The sequence below is a fragment of the Papio anubis genome, chromosome 9 (genome assembly GCF_008728515.1).
Source record: "Papio anubis isolate 15944 chromosome 9, Panubis1.0, whole genome shotgun sequence".
In the NCBI taxonomy this organism is placed as follows: domain Eukaryota; kingdom Metazoa; phylum Chordata; class Mammalia; order Primates; family Cercopithecidae; genus Papio; species Papio anubis.
Genome location: NC_044984.1, coordinates 126,677,588 through 126,699,095, shown reverse-complemented (window position 1 = coordinate 126,699,095; position 21,508 = coordinate 126,677,588). Strand labels below are relative to the sequence as shown.

At 60.2% G+C, this 21,508-nt stretch overlaps 1 protein-coding gene across 3 annotated transcripts in view; it reads right to left on the bottom strand.

Moving 5' to 3' along the window:
• LOC101013007 (polypeptide N-acetylgalactosaminyltransferase 9) overlaps nucleotides 1-20,714 on the bottom strand; it is an 80,306-nt gene extending 59,592 nt beyond the window's left edge. For all 3 annotated transcript variants that reach the window (XM_009182089.4, XM_009182090.4, XM_021923181.2), the window contains exon 1: nucleotides 20,156-20,714. In XM_009182089.4, the coding sequence (XP_009180353.1) occupies nucleotides 20,156-20,393 (238 nt within the window). In that variant the 5' untranslated portion in view covers nucleotides 20,394-20,714. The remainder of the gene's footprint in view (nucleotides 1-20,155) is intronic.
• Between the last annotated feature and the right edge of the window lie 794 nt (nucleotides 20,715-21,508).

The window sequence follows — 21,508 nt, the reverse complement described above, 5'->3', positions numbered from 1 at the left end:
CTGCCCCTCGCGGGTTCCCAGACACTTCTAAAGGCAGGGGAGGCCTTGTGGGATGTGGGGCAGCCCCACGAAAGCAGGGCAGGCCGGGGAGGCAACGTGCGGTGGGAGGGACCCTCGACCGCTGGGGCTGAGACAAAGAGTGGGGCCCGGGACCTGCCTGGTACCTCGGAGTGCCCGTCCTGTAATCCTCACACTGCCCATGATGTCAGCGCCATGCTGTCCCCATTGCATAGACAGTGAGGCTCACTGTGGCCACAAAGACCCACCAGGCTGCGGTTCCTGGGCCCTTCCGAGCCGCGTCTGCACCGGCCGTCCTCACGCCTCATCCACGGGGCTTGGGATGGCCACACTGTTCCCCCTGTGCCCAAGGAGACAGGAGGTGGCCGTGGAGCAGGGGTGAGCTGGTGCCCGGGAGGACGCTGCTGGCCCCACCTCTCTGCCTCCAACCAGGGAGGTTCCTAGAGCCCCCGTTTATGGCCCTGCAGGGTGGTGGGCAGAAGCTGGCCCCGCCCATTCAGCCCACGTCCACCGGGCCGCAGGCGTGTCTGTCCCACGTGACGCTCTCAGAATCCTGAGTTTTGCCAACATTGAAACCCTGTAGATTTCACCTGAAACCCTGGAGCTCCCACTTCCTCAGGAGGATCCAGCAATCTGACAGCCCGGATCTGCCACGCACGTCAGAGATGGGTTGGAGTGGATCACGGCCCCCGGGACAGCCACGGCTGACCGGCCCCACGCCTCTAGCTGCCTGTGGGCCTCACGCAGCCACCCTGGAGATCGAGGGATCGTGCCCCAGTTCAGATGAATGGAGCGGGATGGTGGGTTGAATGAGGGCCCTAAAAGCTACCTCCACTCTGAACCTGTGGGTGTGGGAGTAAGGTCTTTCCAGGTATAATTAAGTTAAGGATTTCAAGATGAGGTCATCCTGGACTCGGGGCAGGAGGCCTAAATCCAGTAAGAAGCATGCTGATTAGACAATGAGAGGGCTCAGATAGTCAGAGGCAGAGACAAGGCCGGAGCCCCCCAAGTGGGACAGGCCTGCAGCAGACCTAGGCCCCCAGGGGAGCTGGCCCTGCCGGCACCGTGACTTTGGACTTCCGGCCTCCAGAACAGAGACAGAGTAAGTCTCCGTTGTGTACAGCCACCCAGTCTGTGGTCAGTGTTACAGCAGCACCAGGAGTCCCACAGAGGGCAGAGAAACAGACCACACGAGGAGGGCAGTTAGAGGGAAAGGGCCCAGCAGACGCCCGGGCCACCACCCATCCCCAGTCCCCCAGCAGCAGAACAATAGTTCGCTTGATGGCGGCGGGCACAGATGAGACCCCGGCCTTCCCGGGTGACTCGTAGCGGAGGGTGGTGCCCGACTAACACCTAGTCCGTAAGATTCAAGTGGAATTTGCTGGGTGGAATGCCTGAGAAATATGTCTGAAACAGCAGACTGCTGGAATCTGAGGTTTTCACCTTTTATCCACAGCCCTGTACTGTTTTTTGTGCCTGGAACCAGGACTCAATGCTCAGGGCTGGAGCAGCCAGTGTGTGACCCTGAGGCCGAATGCCTCCAGCAGAAAGGGAGGAGCTGGGATTCACGTAGGGCTGGGCTTGTGAGGGTCCCACCAGCCCTCCAGGTTTCCCCAGCCACACCGCGGTTCTGCATTTCAGTCGGGGTCTGTAACACGCAGAAGTAAAGGAACTGAGGCACGCAAAGGCCGGGATGGTCAGAGGCTCCGAGTTCCCTCACCCAGAGGAGCCAGGGCCAAGTGCCAGGAGTGAGAGGGCACCGACATGAGGTCAGGCTGCCTCCCACCCAACAGCCCCACCGAGAAGGATGGTGCTGGCCATCTCCTGGGGGCTGAGAGCGCTCCAGAAAGGCAGGCATCCTTGCCAGCTTCCTCTGGTCCCTGCCCCCGAAGAGTTATTTCACACTTGGCTGCCTGCTCTCCCAGCACATGATACCTGGGATATGTGGGCGGCTGTGATTTTTCAGCTTGGAAGGAAGTGGGCTTTCAAGCTCCCGGCTTCTCTTTGACTCATGGATTTCCATCTGTCACAGCGACTGAAGCCAATATTCCAAGAGAGGAAACAGCACAAACTGAGAGGTGGCCGGGCACAAGATAATCGGGGAGGAAGCGGCAGAGGGAGGGCACTGCTAGGAAGGTGGGAGCCACGTGGGAGCCATGCTGTGCTCCCACGCAAAGAGAAACTGGGCATGGCTGTGGCCCGAGGGAGGTGATCCCCAAACAGCCCAAACCTGGCTGTCCTGTTTTGGAGCCTCCGCCTGTCCACACCCATCCTTCAGGGCACCCGTTCTCCCTGGGCCCACGGCGCTGGCAGCCCAAGACAGGGACTCGGCCCCAGCGGAAGTTTCCCAGAACCGTGGCCTCTGGAGCCGGACCAACCTGCCTCCCGCTGAAAAGCACTAAGAATGCTGGATTTAAACAACAACATCAACTTCTAAAAAGCAATAAATACCTGACAAGATGGTAAGAAATTGCTAGGCCAAAAGTGAAGGGAAAACGGGAATCAGAGAAATGAGTGGGCCTGCAATTTGCTTTTTTCCTAAGGGGGTGTTCTGAATATTGTGACTTTGACATTTCAAAGAGGGAGAAAGGGGGAAGAAACCAGAGGTGCCAAATAGAAAACTCTCCCTCCATAAACAGCGGTGAGGGTGAAGCACTGGGGGACTCGCCTTCAGGACGTGTAGCCTCGGCGTGGTCCAAGCAACCATCAAGACCTGAACTTGATGGAGGAGCAGCACGGGCAGGGACAGCACGGGCAGCCTCCAGGAGCCTGGAGGAGCAAACAGAACCCTCTCCAGAGAGGAAAGCTTCCACCTAGGCCTTGGGTTATGCAACGACAATGACCAGCCTACAGTCAAACGTAACAAGGCACACAAGGAAAAGAAACACCATGAGCAAGTGCCCGCAGAAAGAACAGAGGTGGACTCTAGACCAGGGCAGCTGCCATGGGACAGCGGGCCCTCCCTCCACCCTCAGATTCCGGGACACCAGCAGCCGCCACCATGACCTTTGTCCAGCAAGCAGGACTCCACCCTGTTTGCAGTGGGGGAACCAGCAGCACCATCACCTCCCAGCACTCCAGGCCCCGTGTCCTTCACGTGTGTGCAACCTTGGCTGTCCACTTCAGGAAGTGTGGAGCGCAGAGGGGAGTGTGGAAGCTGCAGCAGGCAAAGCATCCCACCAGCTCCCTTGTCCCTCTCTTTATCTCCACTATAAAAATGTAAACCGATTTAATGTGCCTGGCTATTAATTTTGATGATTACAAAGTGAAGATAAAAAGGAGAGACCCTGGTTTGCTTTTGTAGATAATGTCTCTCTCTCTCTCCCAGCTTCGATTTTATCCACTCTCTCCAAATACAACAGCTAATTTCATTACAGACCAGTCTTTTAAGATTCCCTGGAGACCCAAACTAGTAACATACTGTCAATAGTGAAAAGACTGACGGCCCTTCCGAAACCACAAAGTCATGAATATTTTGCAGGACATGGCAATACCTGTAAAATATATTCTCACTGAGACTAATATGGTGTTTGATAAATCTTCATACATAATACTTGTGTTCAATGAATATGAATATTTATGGGGCCAAAGCAAGGGAGATGGGGAATGACTGGAAGTATCTGGCGGGAAGGATTTCCTGGCCCTCTGCTTCCCTTTGGAAAGCATGCAGGGCTCCGGAACATCCCACAGCTGCTCCATGCAGCAATAAATGCCAACCTGACCCAGGTTTGGGTTTAAGGGCGGCTGGAGCAAGGATGAGGGACACTTGGGTGCACCATCACCTTGGTGGCCACCTCTGAGAGAAGCTGCAGAGAGGAGCAGAGTGGATGGGCCCCCACCCCTCCCCGCGCCCACGCTGTCCTTTGATGGTGCACACGCCTGGGTCAGCTCTCTGCTCAAACCCTGACTCTGGAATCTCCTGGAAATGCCCGTCCTTTGGACACAGCCCCGCCTTGAGGGTCACAGACAGGAGGAGACCTCAGGAACCCACACACGGAGGACGGGAGGGGAAACTGGCCCTGCCCCTGGTGAAGCCCTCAGTGGAGTCCAGGGCATCTGGTTTCCCTCAGCCACTTGCTGAAGGGGAGCCTGCCCTGAACCCCTGTTGTCAGGGGGCAGCAGAGGCTCCATGTCTGCCCCCAAGGTTGATCCCCTTCTTCCGGGGCCCAGGTCAAAGATGAGGTTGTCAGTCCAACGCTTGTGTCAGTCTGGGCTGCTCAACAACACATGGATGCACTGGGACCCAACCTGCCTTCCTGGTCTTCTCTCCTGGTCCAGCGCTCCAGGCACCGTCCCTCCCGGTCCAGCGCCTGGCACCGTCCCTCCCGGTCCAGCCCAGGCACCACCCCTCCCGGGTTCAGCCTCCAGGCACCCCTGCCCTCCTGGGTCCAGCGCCTCCCAGATACTGTCTTCCCTCTTTTCTCACGTTTACACCTTGCTACTCTATAGAGTCTCCTACTATATTTATTCATCTCCACTTCCATCCACCTGCCCCATCCATCACCTACTCCATCTATCTATTCACTCTAATTCTACCATTCATACCTACTCTTCCATCTTATCTACTCTGCTCTCTCTCATTCATTCATCCATCCAATTTATTTTACCTATTAACCATCCACCCACCCACCCATACATACATACATCCACCCATCCATCCATTCACCCCCCAACTCCTCCATCCACACATCCACCCATCCATTCTTATACCCACCTACCCATCCGCCCACTCATCATCCACCATCTGCCTGCCCATCCAGTTGGATGATTGGGACTCAGATCCATCCAGGTCCGAATGTGCAGCTCAGATTCCTCGTCCATGAAGCTGTCCTGACCTTCCCCTTCAAAGCAACCCCTCTCCTGTGCCTTAGAGAGCAGACAGTGCAGGCTGCCCCCCGCATGACTGTGAACTCCCAGGGGGCACCTGCTCGGGGCACGGGGCGCACCCTGCTGGGCTCTGCACGGTAGGGCAGTCATCTGGCGAATGAAGCATGAATCAGATCAAACCCTCTCCCCAGTGCCCCCTCCAGTTTCCCGTGGAAGCCGGGAGTTCGTGCATCTCGGGCGGAGTGGAACTAGCTTCCGTGGGGTGGAGTCAGGCTGGAAGGTCGGGTGGACCTCGGATGGCGGAAAAGAGAAACCACAGTGGCCTTTGCCGAAGCAGCTCCATCGTTTATTAAGCGCGACCCGGTGCCAGGCGCCGCTCCCAGAGCTCCTCCCGTCCAGCGTCCTCACGACAGAGGTCTCTGCACGCTCCTCCCGTCCTCCTTCCGTCCAGTGTCCTCATGACAGAGGTCTCTGCACGTTCCTCCCGTCCAGCATCCTCATGACAGAAATGAATGCTGTTCTCACCCCATTTTACAGACGAGGAAGCTGAGGGGTGGGATGCTGGGCGGCCTGACAGAGGTGGCACAAGGGGAGGTGGTGGGGCCGGGCTCTGAGTCCAGGCGGCCCAGCGCTCCAGCCACGTTTTAACCACAAGGCTCTGCACCGAGCAACTAAGATAATCATGGTGGCCTCCCCTGTGTCCACTGCAAAGTGTTCGAGCCTCAGAATATTAACAGGCATTTTCCACAATTTTCTCAAAATAGTGTGAAAATAGCCCCTTGCAGAATTCAGACCCTGTCTGTTCTTTTCTGACTTAGAAATAAAATCAGTGCTTGCTGGATTTCACGCTGGGGCTACACACGGAGCTGATGCGACTGAACTATTCTGTTGAAAGTGAAAACAGCCCCTTTCTGCCGTGGGCCGTGGGCAAGGTCGCGCAGTGCCTGCTGATCTGAGAAGGTCGCGGCTTCTGGGCCAGTCTCTGTGGAGGCCGCCGGTTTGGGTCCCAGCTCTGCCGCTACCAGGCTGTGCATCCACACTCAGCCCTGGTGTCCGTGCAGGAACAGAGGGCCCAGAGACAGCCTCCCACACGCAGCAGAGGGCTGAGCCACGCACTCACACTCCCCACCACGTCACACAGGGTGTGAGTGACACGGCCTCAGGGGAGACCCCTCTACGTTGGGGCTGCAATAAACCGTTGTGCTGGGCCCATTCCGAGACGTTAATGGGGACTCGGAGCCTGAGGACGGGGATGGTCTCTGGCCCTGAGAAGTCTCCAGAAAGTTCGAGAGCGGAGGACGGTGGGGACACGGGGTCCTGGAGAGGGCACGGCGGGCAGGCAGCCCCTGAAACGGCCCGCCCCCCACCTCACACCTGCAGGTCTCGGGTTCCATCGTTTCCTCATCAGCCTCTCTCACTCGAAGAGGCAGGCAGAGGCAGGAGCCGGCCAGCGGGCTGGGAGGCAACGCTACAGGCCCCAGCACCCCGTCCAGGGTCAGCTCTCCAGCAGCGGCGTGGAGCTGGATCAAAGGGGGCTCCCTGCCTGGCAGACACGGCCGTGATTCTCCACCACACAGCCTGCGGGTTCTTCCCCAGCCTGACCCCACGTCCCCATTTCACGACGCATTTTTACGCCCCTATTCTGGGAGGAAACAGATTCCCTATAACTGAGCATATACTTCCCTTAAAAATCTATTTAGTGCTACAGCTTCACTAAAAAAGGAAAAAGAAAGAAAAGGAATTTGCAGTTCTCAGCCTCAGGTGACCTTGCTTCCTTCCTTCCTGGGAAACAGAGAATCCAGGAGCGCTCGCGCTTCCGCCTGTGCGCAGGGAACGGCCATCGAGGTGCTGCTGGGACCTCCCGGGGCCTCGTCCCTCTTCCTGCCAGGCCGTGTCCCTGCTCTCTTTCCGCCACTTCAGCAAATCCCCCCATGCTCTGTGTGGTCCCTCGGCCACCCTTTCACATCCGGCAGGAACGCCCACCCCAGCCCACTCCCTCTGCAGCCACCCAGCCTCACCTCCCCGTGAGCACTCGACACTCAGTTGTCAGGGACATTTAAGCCCGAGACCTGGGCAGGTTGGCTGCACTCTCCACACTGGGGAGGGAGCCAGGGGCAGCCCCAGCACATCTAATTAGTGAGGGAGGCCAGGAATGCTGCACAGCCCAGCCCACATCCTGCACCCCACAGAGCACGGCCTCATCCACGCCCCACAGAGCACAGCCTCATCCACCCTAGGCACAGCCTCATCCACCACACCCCACAGGGCACAGCCTCATCCACCACACCCAGAGCACGGCCTCATGCACCACCCCACAGCCTCATCCTACACCCCACAGAGCACGGCCGCCGCCCCTGCACACCCCACCAGGCCTGGCCACATCCTGCACCCCATGGACGGGTATCGATCCGCACCCCACTGTGCGGTGGAATCCTCGCCCCTGGGCCGCAGTATGCGCCTCGCCTGGGCTGATTACGGTCACGCCTGGATACATTATGCCCTGCGCCACGGGGACATTGGTATCGATCCGCACGCCCCCTGGACGCGATGCGATCCTGCGCCCACCGGACGCGATTGCGATCCGGCGCGGACCGCGGTGCCCCGATCATTGCCCTGGACCGATATCGATCACCACGCCCCTGGACGCGATGCGATCCACGGACGCGTTATCGATCCTGCGCCCCACGGATTTTGCAGTGCGCCCTGCGCCCACGGATGCGGTATCGTGCGCCTGGACACGGTATCGTCCCGCCCTGGATGCAGGCCGATCCACGCCGGACGCGACCACGTCCACGCTGGGCCACGATACGTTCCACGCCCTGGTTGCGCTTCATCCACCCCACAAACACAGCCACCCCACAGAGCACGGCCTCATCCACACCCCACAGAACACAGCCCCCATCCCACACCCCACAGAAGCAGCTGGCAGGGTCAGCTTACCCAACTTGGGAGACAGGACCCTTGTGCCGCTCCCACCACCCCCAGGCCATACTCTCTCTCCTGCTCCTTCCACTCATGTCCTCACAGTGGGTGCCCAGACCCAGGACTTGGACTTGCCACTCTTCCGTCCACACTGGCTCCCTAGCATGGGGTCAGCTCCTCTCCGGGGCCACCTCACCGTGGAGACCTGTGGTTTTTATTTTTTTTGAGACGGAGTCTCGCTGTGTCGCCCAGGTTGGAGTGCAGTGGCCGGATCTCAGCTCACTGCAAGCTCCGCCTCCTGGGTTTACGCCATTCCCCTGCCTCAGCTTCCCGAGTAGCTGGGACTACAGGCACCGCCACCTCGCCTGGCTAGTTTTTTTTGTTGGTTTTTTTTTTTGGTATTTTTTAGTAGAGACGGAGTTTCACCAGGTTTGCCAGAATGGTCTCCATCTCCTGACCTCGTGATCCGCCCATCTCAGCCTCCCAAAGTGCTGGGATTACAGGCTTGAGCCACTGAGCCCAGCCACCTGTGGTTTTGATTAATTCCAGGATCATCCTGGGCCACCTCACTGCGGAGACCTGCGGGTTTTATGAATTCCAGGATCATCTGTGAACAGCACAATTGGATCACACTCCAGTGAGCCTGTTAAAAGCATTAATTTGTTATCCATGAACATGTAAATACATCATAATTTTGGTAAGCCTGTGTTGAGATTTTGTTTTTAAAAATCTTCCTAAAAGCTCAAAAACGCAGTGGCCAGCTCCCCCTTGCCCAGTAGAGGCTGCGCTCAGCCCTCCCCAGCTGGCCCCACCTTCGGGCCCCTCCAGCCCCGGGGCCCAGCCTTGTCCCTCCCAACCAGGGCAGGGAAAGAAGCAGGAGGGGTGTCGGTGGGGCTGCACGGGGGCTGCTGGGAGCCACAGGAAGATCCATGGTCGACCTGGCACCTCTAGATCTCATTATTTCTCTGGCGTTCCACCAGGGTCCAGGATGGTGTTTCAAAGAGCAATTGCACTTGGCTTATTTACTTAAAATAAAACACCGATGGGCACGTTGGCTCACGCCTGTAATCCCTGCACTTTGGGAGGCTGAGGCGGGTGGATCACTTGAGTTCAGGAGTTCAAGACCAGCCTGGGCAACATGGTGAAACCCCGTCTCTATCAAAAAATAAAAAATTAGCTGGGTGTGGTGGGGTGTGCCTGTAATCCCAGCTACTTGGGATGCTGAGGCAGGAGAATTGCTTGACCCTAGGTGGTGGGGGTGAAATCCTGCCTCAAAAAAGTTTAAAAAATAAAAATAAAATGCGGACAGCCAAGGGCCTGAGCACAGCCCCTCTGGCCAGGCAAGCGTGGGTGGCAGGATGCTGACCAAGAGTGCTGGATGGCTCATGGGGCTGGGCGGGTTCTGGGCAGGCCTGACCCAGAACAAGAGACAAGGTGGGTGCTCGGGGAACCCACATGGCTGCCTCTCCTCAGGGCCAGAGGTGGGGCTCGAAGAGCACCTGCCCTTCGTGCCCCAGCTTTCGGTCCAGCCTCCAATGCAGGGGCCTCAGGCCACCAGGGACACGAATCTGCCATCCCATCAGCACAGGGCCTCAGGGCCTCACAGGTGGCATCCACGCTTGAATCCCGGTGCAGTGTCGCAGCTGCAGCTGTAGGATCATGCAGAGCTGGTGACTTGCAGGTTCGGGGCCGCCCTAAACCTCCTGGTGGATTCTGGGATGTGCACCCTGACTGACCTCCCAGCTGGGCCTGCATCCTGGCATGTGGGCGGTGCCGACGCTTGGGGCCAGTTATGACCAGGCCAGTCCCACAGGGCACTCCTCCCGCCCTCTGCCAGTGGCTGGCTAGGTGCTCAGAGACGACACAGTCCTAACAGAGAGGCAGGAAGCTTGTGTGTCCCCAAACGTCCCTGCGGGGCCTCCCGCCTCTCAGGGCCCTGCTCATGCACACCTGGTGGCTGCACAGGTCCTTTGGACACCGGCGGCGACTCACTGGGAGGGAGGAGCAGAGACAGACCTGGGTGTCCGTGGCCGCCACCGAGCCACCAAGCCTGCAGCGTGCGTGCGTGCCTGCACGGGAGGGACATTCCCCGTGGTTGAAGTACTGTGATGGCGAATTCTGCGTCCGCCGAGAGGGCCTTGGATGCCCAGGTGGCTGGAAATATTGCTTCCAGGTGCGTCTGTGCGAGAGTCGAGTCTGAATCAGGGGCTGAGGAAGAAAGGTCTGTCCTCCCCAGTGCGGACAGGGAGCAGCCCCTCCTCGGAGGCCCGGCTGGAACAGAAAGGCAGAGGACGGCAGCTTCATGTCCTGTGTGAGCTGAGACCTCCCTCTGCTCCTGCCTGTGGACGTCGGACGGAGCTGCCAGGTCTCGGGCCTTTGGAGTAGAAGTTGTGCCATTCTCCCCAGCATGACCCCGGCTCTCAGGTCTCTGCACTCAGGCCAAAGGACCCCACCCGGCTTCCCTGGCCTGCAGCGTGCAGATGGCAGACGGTGGGGCCTCTTGGCCTGCATAGTCGTGGGGCCAATCCTCACTCTGCATCTCCTCTCAGGTCTCTCTCTCTCCACTGGCTCGGTTCCTCGGGAGAGCCCTGACCCACGCACCAGCCGAGTTTGCTTTTCATCAAGCCTTTCCGTCTGGTGCAGGTCAACACCCCACTCCGCCACACACACAGCTGTGCCCGGCACCACACACGTCCACAGGTCACCTCGGGTCCCTCGGGTGCTCCTCCCGCAGCCCCACGTAGACAGAAGGCATTCCTCAGGCCTGGGAGCCCAGCCTCCCGCGTCCTTCTAAGGGCAGCCGGATTTCCTGTGGAGCCCGTGTCTTCTCCACTCTCAGCGTCCTGAGGTCCGGAGGGCAGGGACCCCACCATGCAGGCAGGGATACGAGGCAGGTGCTCCTAAGGAAAAGGGGCGGCAAGCAGCCCCCGCCACTGGGTCACGCCTCACCCTCCACCAGAACCACTGGGCCGCTGGGTCCCGTTAGTGTTCACTCTGTTAGACTTGAGTTTTCTGTAGCTGAAAATCAAAGATCTCAGCTGCTAACAGAGCTGGCGAGCCTCAAGCTGCTCCCGCAGAAACAGCTCCTGCAGCGACGTCCCCAAGTCCGCGTGGGTACAACGTGCCAGGGCCGGCTGCCAAGCCCAGGAGCCTCCCCGCAGCACATCCACACGCGCTTGTTTTGTTTTTATTTGTTGCTGTTGTTTAAACTCAGGCTGAGAGGCACAGAACGCCCCGGGGAGAGTGCAGCCTGCAGAGCTGGGAGCTCGCTTCCTGGGTTCTGATTCAGCCTCGAGCACACGGGTGCAGCAGACACGGCCCAGAGCCCTCGAGGGCCACGCAGCGCAGACGCCCCCACCTCAGATCTTTCCGGATTCCTGGGGAATCTGTCGTCTCTGCAGAAGCTTGAGTTCATATTACTTAACAGTTTCTTTTAAATCGACCCATCTTTTAAGTTCAATTAATTCGTTTCTTAAATAAGTGATGAGTTGGCACCAAAAATAGAAAACATGTATCGTTTTACTAGTAAATATCAGTAAACAGAATGGAAACAGGATGTTGCATTGAGAGTCTGGCCAGGTGTGCCTGTTAGAAAGCCCGTGTGCCCGGGAAAGGCCCCTCTCCGACGAAGAGAGAGGTTGCCCAGGTCAGAGGCCAAGAGGCAGGTCCTGGTGCCGTGGGAAAGGGTGGAGGAGGGTGGAGGGAAGCTCCCGCAGCGTGATCTGATTCTCTCCAACTCCATGTCCCTGGGCCAGCTCAAGGCCTCCGCCCCTACCAGGCACGCTCGGGGTGGAGAAGCAGCAGCCCACCTCATCTCAGAGGCAGAGGGGAGGTGGGCGGCGCCAGCGGGCGGTCCTTCTGCTGTGCTGGGTGCCTCCTTCAGTGCCCACAGGCCCCCCCAAGGCTGTTGCTCTGGGCACCCCCCTTTTACAGACAGGGAAACTGAGGTGCAGGGGGCGTGTGACCGGCCCACAGTCGTGCAGCTGAGGAGGGAAGAGCTGGGTTTGAACCCAGGCAGTCGACGCCATAGTCAGCGAGGCAGGTGCCCAGGGTGGGCTCTTGCTCCAGAGGCCTCCTGGCGTCCCAGTGGGGAGGAGGGTGCCTGGCAGTGGGTGGAGCCAAATGCTGCTCAACGTCCATGACCCACCACGGGGCAGCCCCACCAGGAAGAACTGCCCGGCCTGTGTCAGCCCTGACTGAGGCCCCCATCGGTGCGGGATCGAGGCCCCTGTCAAGGCCCCTGTCAGTGCGGGATCGAGGCCCCCGTCAGTGCAGGATCGAGGCCCCCGTCGGTCCGGAATCGAGGCCCCCGTCAGTCCGGAATCAAGGCCATGGTACACCAGCTGCTCTGGAGACCTTGGTTTCCCGTCTGCTGATGAGTCGCCCGTCTCATCTGGGTCCTGGCAGATCCAAGTGAAACTGAAAATGTGCTTCAAGCAGCCGGGAGACAGGCACCACCAGAGATGAGACCTCAGTGCCCCCGGGAAACGGGCACCCACAGCGTCACATCCCTCGTCAAGAACCTTCTGGCACGGCCCAGAGCCTAGGAAGGCAGCCAGCCTCCTTCCGAGGCCTATGGGCTGTCCAGGAGACCGAGGCCTGCCCCGGTACCTCATTATCTCCCTCACTCACTTCGCCCCGACCACCCTGACCCCAGGGCCCACTGGGGCCTCTGCACCTGCCACCGACACCCGGCGCTTCCCCCCGATTCTCTCCTGGCAGCTCCTTCTCCTCATTCACAATTCAGAGAGTGGCTCCCTCCCCACCAGCTGTGTGTGTTCCAGGTCACTGCAGTGGCACCAAACAGGGAGGCTCCACCCCACATACCTGTCCCCTCACACGGGACCCCACACAGCTGTCCCCTCACAGACCTGTCTCCTCACACAGGAGGCCGGGAGTCGGATGTCAGGCGCGCAGGGCCACACTCCCTCTGAAGGCCGTGGGTAAGACACATCCTGCCTCTGCCAGGGCCCCTGGCTGTGGCCACACCACTCCAGTCCCCGCCTCTGCCCCCACGGGGCCTCCTCCCCTCCAACCCCCCACGGTCTCTCCTCGTCTTATAAGGACCACAGTCATTGGATTTGGGGCCCACCGAATCCCCAGTCCTGGCCGAGGGCATCTTAACTAATCACCTCTGCAAAGACCCTGTTTCTAAATAAGCCACTTTCCGAGGTTCCAGGTGGACGTGAGCTTCCGGGCAGGCCCCATTTAACCATCCCCCCCCCACCCAGGTACCCATTCATCCACATCACTCAGGCCTCCTCATACATTTGGCTCTGTCTGAGACCATCTGGACGATGCAGCGCGCTCACTCCCTGTCTTCCTCCCTAGGATGTCAGCCCCTGAGGTGGGGACATCTCTGCTCAGGCCCAGGTCCTCAGCACAGTGCGCGAACGCAGCAGGTGTCCACGGCTTTGCCGGGAAGGAACAGACGTGCGGCGCACGAGGTGGTGCCACTGCCCACAGACACAGGCCTTCGGGTTGGAGGGGCCGGGCCCACAAATGCCAGTTCGAGCACAGCAAGGACCCGGGACCCCCGTCCGTGGCTCAGTCGTCCCACCGAAGGCTCCGGGAGGGGTGAGTGTCTGCACAGGAAATGGGGGCATCTCCCCGACCCCAGCTCCTGTCACCCCTTCACAGTTTGCCCCCTCCTACTTCCAGAACTCAGGCAGCACCATGGGCGTCCCTAGGCATGGGAGCGGGGTTTGTAGGCTCTGCGAGGATGGAGGCGGGAGCAGTCCTGGGCGGCCTTCTGGGAGGGCATCATGAGCCCAGGAGACGGGGTGCAGAGCCCAGGGCCAAGCCGCTTCCATGCTACAAGATGATGCAACCCTTGGCACCTTTTCAATGACTGGAATATGAGTTTCTCCTGGCCGGGCGCGGTGGCTCAAGCCTGTAATCCCAGCACTTTGGGAGGCCGAGGCGGGTGGATCACGAGGTCAGGAGATCGAGACTATCCTGGCTAACATGGTGAAACCCCGTCTCTACTAAAAATACAAAAAAGTAGCCGGGCGTGGTGGCGGGCGCCTGTAGTCTCAGCTACTTGGGAGGCTGAGGCGGGAGAATGGCGTGAACCTGGGAGGCGGAGCTTGCAGTGAGCCGAGATCAGGCCACTGCATTCCAGCCTGGGAGCACAGCGAGACTCCGTCTCAAAAAAAAAAAAAAATAAAAATAAAAAAAAAAAAAAAAAAAATGAGTTTCTCCTTTCTGTGACTGGCAACCAGAGGGCGGACTGTGAGACTTAGGCTGACACCAGTCCCCTCGCTGAGTGGCGGGGCAGCCATCATTCTCCTCACCATCCCGTAAGGGGAAGCCCAGGCCACAGGGCATCTCCTAGGGCGTGAGAGCCATGCGTCAGCCTTGCCCCCTCCTCCAGCGCCTCCCGGCTTCTCCACCTCCTTGTTCCTTCACAGGCATCTGTGCTTGATCAAGAGAGAACGGGCCACTGACCACACGGGTCTGAAGACACGGATCCCGTCCTGCCCGCTTGTCCTCAGTGGGATATCTGACATGGAAATTTACAGACTTATTTTTGTCAAGTTTCCAGCCAATGAAGGATAAACTGTCCTTTCAGAAAATAGTTCCAAGACTCTGAAATACGCAGGTTGCTGAGCTGAATCGTAAATGCAAACACTCAGCCCAGCACACGCCGACGCGGGGATCACCGCCTGCCTGGGTCGTTCCTAGAAGCTTGGGCTGCTGCGTTTGCAGACAGAGGGCCCCACGCAGGTCTGCTCCGCCCCGAGGGAAGTGGCTGACAAGTGTTTAGGAACTCATCTCCCCCAAGACTCAAAGGTGCAGGTCTGCAGAGAGCCCAGCCTCCGGGTCAAGGGAGCAGGCTGAGTGGCTCTGACCCATCTATGGTCACATGGGGTCAAAATCCCCAACAAATCCGGGGGCAGCTGTGGGGAGGACGGCTGTGTGCGAACGCACGCGAGGAAGAGAACGCACAACCAAAATGTGTTCATCTCCTCAGCCGGGAAATGCCAGACTCCTCCTAGTGTCAGGAGGCCCAGCCGACGTCGGGAAACAGGAGAGGCAATTCCCATCCTGTAGCCACGAACCAGCCTCGTCATCGGAGACAGAGCGGGGGCTCTGGCCGTGCCTAGTAACTATTTTTTCACTTTTTGTAGTAAATCCGCAATCATGGGGAAGCTGTGAAACTCCGCCGGGGCCTGGAGGTTAATGATCCAGGCGGAAAAACGGTCACCACGTCAATGCTGCTGCCATTTTGAAGCGAGACCTGCTGGGGCCGCGACTCAAGCCTCCAGGGCACTGCAGCTGTCTTCCCAGCCACGGCCACTCCGGCCGTTTGGATCAGCAACGTGGGATGTTGTGACACACGGAGGGAATTCGGGGGAGGGTAGAGACGATGAACTCAAGCTGGAAAGGCCGCCTGGAACCAGCAGGAGTCATTTGGGAAATAAAACTCACGAGTGAATAGGAAAAGCTTTCTGCTGGAAACCGCATTTCCTCGCAAGGTGAATTTCTCAAAGCATTTCCAAAATGGAAATGCTTACGCAGAGCAGACGCTTGGAAAGCCCTTTTTAGAAACCCACACCTGACACCCTCCAGAGCTCTCGAGGGAGGGTGTGCCGGAGCCGGCAGAGCGGGGGCCGCAGGACACGCCAAGACGCTCGCCGGGCGGCAGCCAGGCACTGCTGGGACCCGACCCTGTGTGCCTCCGACCGCGCCTTCTGCACCACCCCACGCAGCTCCGACGGCACTGTCTGCGAGCCCCTGCCTGGCCTTCACTCATCACACAGGACTGACGGGCACGTGCTTTGTGCCGGGCACGCAAGAGACGCTGTCCTCGTGCAGCTGATGTGCCCGTGCCTCATCCGAGACCCCGGACCAGCGGCTGTGGACGGGACAAGGGCAGTGTGGGCCGACTGCCTGTCACTTTGACAGCACGGCGTCTTTGGACTGGCTCCCCAAGTTCACGCGCTCAGCCGTGCGGTCTGCCTGCCGCTGAAGCAGATGCCATCGCCCCTGCTCTTGTCGGGGAGACACCCTCCCATCTAGCCTGCCGCCCCTCTGCAGCCGGGTGCAAGGCAAGCGTTGGGTGGCCTGGCATTCTCCCCCCACCTCCCCTTTCTCACCTCCCCGGCCTCTACACTCTGGTTCAGCCAGGTCTTCACTGGTAGTCACTCATGGTGCCGGGACACCTGGCAGTGTTTTGCGTCTGAATTAGAGTTCTGGGCCCCCACTGTGGCGAAGGCAGCCTGGGGAGATACGCCCCTTGGCAACCTGACCACCCCTTCCCCATGTCCTCCAGCCCCACAGGAACGTCCCCTCGGCTGCTGCTCTGCACACACTCTGGGGCTTCCCAAAGCAGGGGCTGTGTCCCAGTGGGCCCAGCTTGCAGACATGGCTGTGGGCCATGCACGGGCACAGCTCCGTGAGACGCCACCCCTCTTCAGGCCTTGCTCTCCCGAGTTCTTCTGGCATCGTACTCATGTGGCCCTGGCTCAGGCCTCCCTCGGGCACAGGGCAGGCCTTGGTGGGGCAGCTTCTTCCCTTGAGGACAGGGCGGGCCTCGGTGGGGCGGCGCCTGCTGGAGTCTCCAGGCTGTTCCCATGACACTCAATCACCTTCTACTCACAGGTGCACTGGAGACACACAAGTGTCTCTTAAGTTGATTTAAACAAAACAATGAATTGCTTGGAGAAAAACCCCCTCGCTTGCTCACTGGACAGATATTCATGGAGTGCTGTGTTTGTGGTACCGCCAGAGGCCTTGGGCGTCAGAGCCGGGACCAGACAGACACGGCCTCGCCCTCAGTGGACACGAGCGAGGTGTCACACAGTCATGGGGGGATGCATGAGGCACGTGGGATTCCTGAGACTGGAGGGAGCCTGAGTCCGTGTTCCCGGAGAGGGGGGCGTGGGCAGGACAAGTGTGCAATGAGCGCGCGCCACACCCCAACCTTCTCTGGCCAGCAACCACCTGGCCACAGTGGGGCCTTCTGTTTTTTCAGTTTAAACTTTTAGTAACTACAGAAGCCTAGCTCCCTCTGAAGCCAGTGCCACCTCGCCGGACCTCTCTGGGCCCTGTGGTCCACCCTGTCCCAGCCTCCCAGCTTTCCTGCTGCTCAGGCCCAGACCTCTCAGACCTGAGCCTGCCCTGTGACCTGGGCTGGGGCAGGTCAGTTAGACGGAATTCACACGTGTGTGCTCTGAAGTTTAGAAACGACCTCCCTCACAACCAACCAACAAAAGGAAAACTTCCCATCGCCATCCCCGGCTCCATCCTCCGTTCAGAGCCTTTCTTCCTGAGGGGCAGGAGGGCCGGAACCGCGCCAGGCGGGGGCAATTCTCCTCTCCCAGCAGAGTGAGTCCAGCCGCCGCGACGTGGGCAGCCCTGCTCCCTGGTGGTGACCTTCACCCCCTCCACGCCCACAGCAACAAACAGCCCAGCGTGACTTAGCGCTGCCCAGGCCTCGCATGGACACAGGGTGGGCCCTGCAAACGCCTAGAGAAAGTGGGGGCTCTTTGTCTCCCTCTCCCCTTCCCAACCCAAGGGGCTTGAAAATTTTCTTAAAGGCAGATGGGTTTGAATACCCAGACAACTGAACAGAGACCGTTCCTCCCGTTCTTTTCCTTGAGTTTAGAGGCTCTGAAATTTAGTGTTTATGAGACTTCCTGTGTCTGCTGCGTGTACAAAACCATGGATGCTGTCATTTATGTGCAATTGAAAATATTCAGAAGGATAGTTTTTGTGTATAAACATTTTTTCCTTGCCTTGAGCGCTGAATTTAGAAGCAAACCCTGACGTACACAGAGGAGTGACCACACAGAGCTTCCTTAACCAGCATCCCTCCGGGGCCTCATGAATTTGACACTGCGCACATTTCTTAGGACTTCTTTGCCAAGGTCAATGGACATCCCAAAGAAAGGCCACTGGGCCTGCGGAGGCAGGGTGCGGGGAGAACTTCAGATTCCAGGCCCCTCCCCATCCCGACGGCCCTCCTGCTCCTCCACTCCGAGGAAGACGTGGACTTCCTTCCACCAGGCCCCTCCCAGCCAGCGGAGGAATTCCAGGAAGCAATCAAGGCAGGGAAAAGTGATCAATCCATCTTGTTTTGGATTTCCCCCTCTCCTTTCTGAACTCAGACGGATTAGTATCGAGTGGGAGCTCCCAGGAATCAGTCTTGCATCCTGGGATATCACATTCTGGAACAGGCTGTGATGGAAGCAGGCTGCCTCCTCCAGGGAGCCCTCCTTCCACACCCTGAACACCGACGGCCTGTGCCAGCATCGGAGCGGGTAATGCTGTTTCGAACGGCCTCGTGGGGACAAACGTCAAGCCTCTACTGCATTGCCCTCCCCCTAGGGCCCCACCAGGGGTGAGAGTAATTTGGTGTCTCCCACCATTTCCTGGGGCCAAGATTGACTGACTCTTGGGTTAGACACTGTGCCAGGCCCACTGGTCACAGAGAGGAACGCGGCACAGCCTCATCACAGAGGGGGATGGAACTCGGCCTCATCAAAAGGTGGACGGCAGACAGAGCAGACAGATGGTGGGGGCAGTTCAGAGGCAGGCTGACAAGGGAGGAAGCTGGGATGAAGGAAAGAAGGAGAAATGATTTTAAAAGCAAGAAAGGAGGAAGGGGGAGGGAAGCAAAGAGGAAGAAGGGAGGGAAAGAGGACCAGAGGAGGGGGGACGGGAGAAGGTACTGGGGGTGGCGGGCTGGGGCAGGGGGAGACACACTTTCCTGGAATGCTTCCTGATCTCCCGCTAATGTCAGCAAAGCAGATCATGGGTCCTGGCTTTTTCCACCACCAAGAATCCCGGCCGATTCTCACCTTGAAGGGTGAGGCAGGGAATACGACTCACAGGGCCGAGCTGCCCTCGTGGTGTTACACAACCTCAGCGTGCTGCCAATGTTTTTATGTAATCCTCCGACTCTCCCCATAAAACAGACCATAACACCGTGGCAAGCACGCTTCAATAGAGCCATGTGCCATTGCCAGGCACGCCGCCTTCCGGCAGACGAATCGCACTGCCGGGCGGCCAGGCGGCTGCTTGAACTACTTTTCTCCCCTCGTGGCTCCAGCTGAGTCAGAAAGATCAGAGAAGCCACAGAGCTCACCAAGCACAGCTCTGCGAGAAACTCAGGGATTCTGTGGGTGATGGTGCTCAGGAAGTCGGGCTGCTCTGAGCCAGACAAAGCTGGGACGACCCCTCGTCATGGGGACTCACCTTCCCTCCCACCCCACGGCCTGTCTGCAGCTTGCCCTCAAGAGAGGGTGCGGCTCCTGAAGGAAACGCAAGACCACCCCTGTGTCTTCGCCCCCACACACAGCAGGCACATCCGGAGCCCGTGCTTGCCCGCGTAACCCCAGCTCCCGTCACCTCCCACTACCAGCCTGTTACGGATGCTTTCTGGAGGAGGTTTGCTGGGGCTGCCAATGCAGAAACCTGAATCATCGACAGGGAACGGAAAGCCACGTCGGGTAGTGATGTGGGCACATGCAAACTTTCCCCTCCTGCCTGGCACCCCGATGCAGCGCGGCCTTGGGGGCAGCTGCTCCTCCGGTCCTGCTCCAGGAGGGTAGAGCGAGTGGAAAAGTGCTTGCTCTCAGCAGCTGTGGCCGCTGGCCCTGACCTGTGATGACTCCGGTGCTGCCTCTCGGGCTGACCTACGTCCACTCGTGATGAAATAGACCCACCAGGAGCTGGATGCTTTCATGGACTCTGGGGCTCCCAGGTGCCACAACCTGCGTCTCCCTGGGTAATGAGTCCTGCCAAGCCCTGCTTGATCCTCAACTCCATCCTCCCACGAGTCTCAGGTCTCAGCCTCATGCTTCTCCCATAACAACTTTCTAATGAGGCCTTGGGCACCCCCAGGACAGGGGCTGCCTAGCACAGTGGTTGAAGCATTTGGTGCCTTCGAACCTCAGGGGCAAAGGATACGGCACCAGCAGCCTCCCAGGGGTGGCGTCCCCACCCTCCTCTTTCCCCACCTTCAAGAGTGGAGGGGTCGGCCGCAGCCTAAACCTGACGCCCCCGCCTAAACCTGAAGCCCCCCACTCCTGGAGCACCAAGCCTGCCCCCCACCCCACACTCCTGGACCTGGGGCACTGCCTGCTCCTAGAGCCCCTGCAGAAGTTCCCCTGGGGAGTAAGTTTGGAGTCATTGTGGGGGCAGGGGGACTCCTCAAGTCTCCCCTGGAGGGGTGGGTGCCGTGGGGCAGGGCGGGGGGGACCCAGGTTGCTGCCTGCTGCTAGAGGGGCCTCCGCGGCCCTTCCCTTTCCTCTCTCCTGCATATTCCCTCCCACAGGGGCGCAGAGGGGCGCCCACCCGAGTCCGGCCTGACCCATCGCGCCCGGGGTGGCCGCTGTACCCAGCAGGGCTTCCCCTGCCCCCTGGCGCCCCCGCTCACCGTTGAGCTGGTTGTAGACCACCTCCTCCAGGTGGTCCAGGCGCTGCAGGATGGCCTCGCGGTCCCCCAGCGCGCCCACCTTGGCGTGTCGGCTGCGCACCCGGCGGTCGCCGCTCACGATGCGCACGAGCTCCTGGGAGCGGCCCTGCAGGCGGCAGTACACGGAGAACAGGACGATGCCCACGAACACCAGGATGTTCACCGTCAGCAAAGTTCGGATCTTCCTGGCCACCGCCATGAACGCGGCTGCAGCGGGGGCCTCACTCGCGGGGCATCCCCAGCATCCCCGCCCGGGCCTGCGCTTCGCTTCGGCTTCGGGGACCACGAGCCGCCCGGGGCTGCGGGCTCGGCCGGGAGCTGTCCCTTCAGCACCAGCTCAGCGCGCCCGGCCACGGCCGCCAGGGGTGCCCCAGAGCGCAGGGGGCTGCCCGGGGCTGGGGGCGCGGGGCGCGGCCGGCATCCCCCACTCAGAGGGCGCGGCCCCGCCCCGGGGAGCGGCGAGGGGGGCCGGGGGCGCCGGGGGCGGCGGGGGAGGTGCGGGCGGGCGGCGCTCGGTGTCGGTGCCGGCTCCTGTCCTGCCCGCCCCGCAGCCACCGCGCCGGTGCAGAGTGACGCGGCCTCAGCTCAGCTCATCTGCATCCGCGGCCCCGGGACCGCCCCGCCCCGCCTCCCCCGCCCCGCAAGGCCGCCCCCGGGACCGCCCCGCGCGCCCGCCCCGCCCCCCCACCGCGCCCCCCGGGGACCCCAGCGCAGCAGGTCCGGGGGCAGCGCGCAGAGCCTGGGCCAAGGGCACGGGCGCGGGGGGCGGGGCGGGCGCGGACCCTCCCTCCCCAGGACCCGCCAGACGCCCGCGGCTCCCAATGGCCAGCGCGGTCCGAATCGACCCCAAGCTTGACCCGAGGGCAGCGGGGCCCCCGGGGATGCCCGGCCAGGGCGGTGTCGCCGGCGTGAATGGGGGAGGGGGCGGCCGGGGCAGGACCCGGGGCAGGGCCGCTCTGGTGGTCTCCTGCCCACCCCTCCCCAAGCCCAGCTCCCGGCCTCCCTCCCTCTCCCCCGTCCAGGGCTGAGGACTGGGGAAGCTGAGTCCCGGGGCGGGTGTGGGGGGTGGGGCTTGGGATGCAGCAGGGGACCCCGAAGCCACCAGCAGGGGAGAAGGCCCCGTCCCTGAGCCAGGCTCGCAGGTAAGAGGCGAGGCCGCAAACCCCGGCGGCCCCCACCCCCAGCCCAGGCTCTGATCTGGCCCCACGCTGGCGTTTTGTGGAGGAGAACCTGGAATCCACGGGAGATGTCAGCCAAGCCACGCAGCGCAGGGGCCCAGCTTCCAGGCGCAGAATTCGAGCACCCAAGAGACAG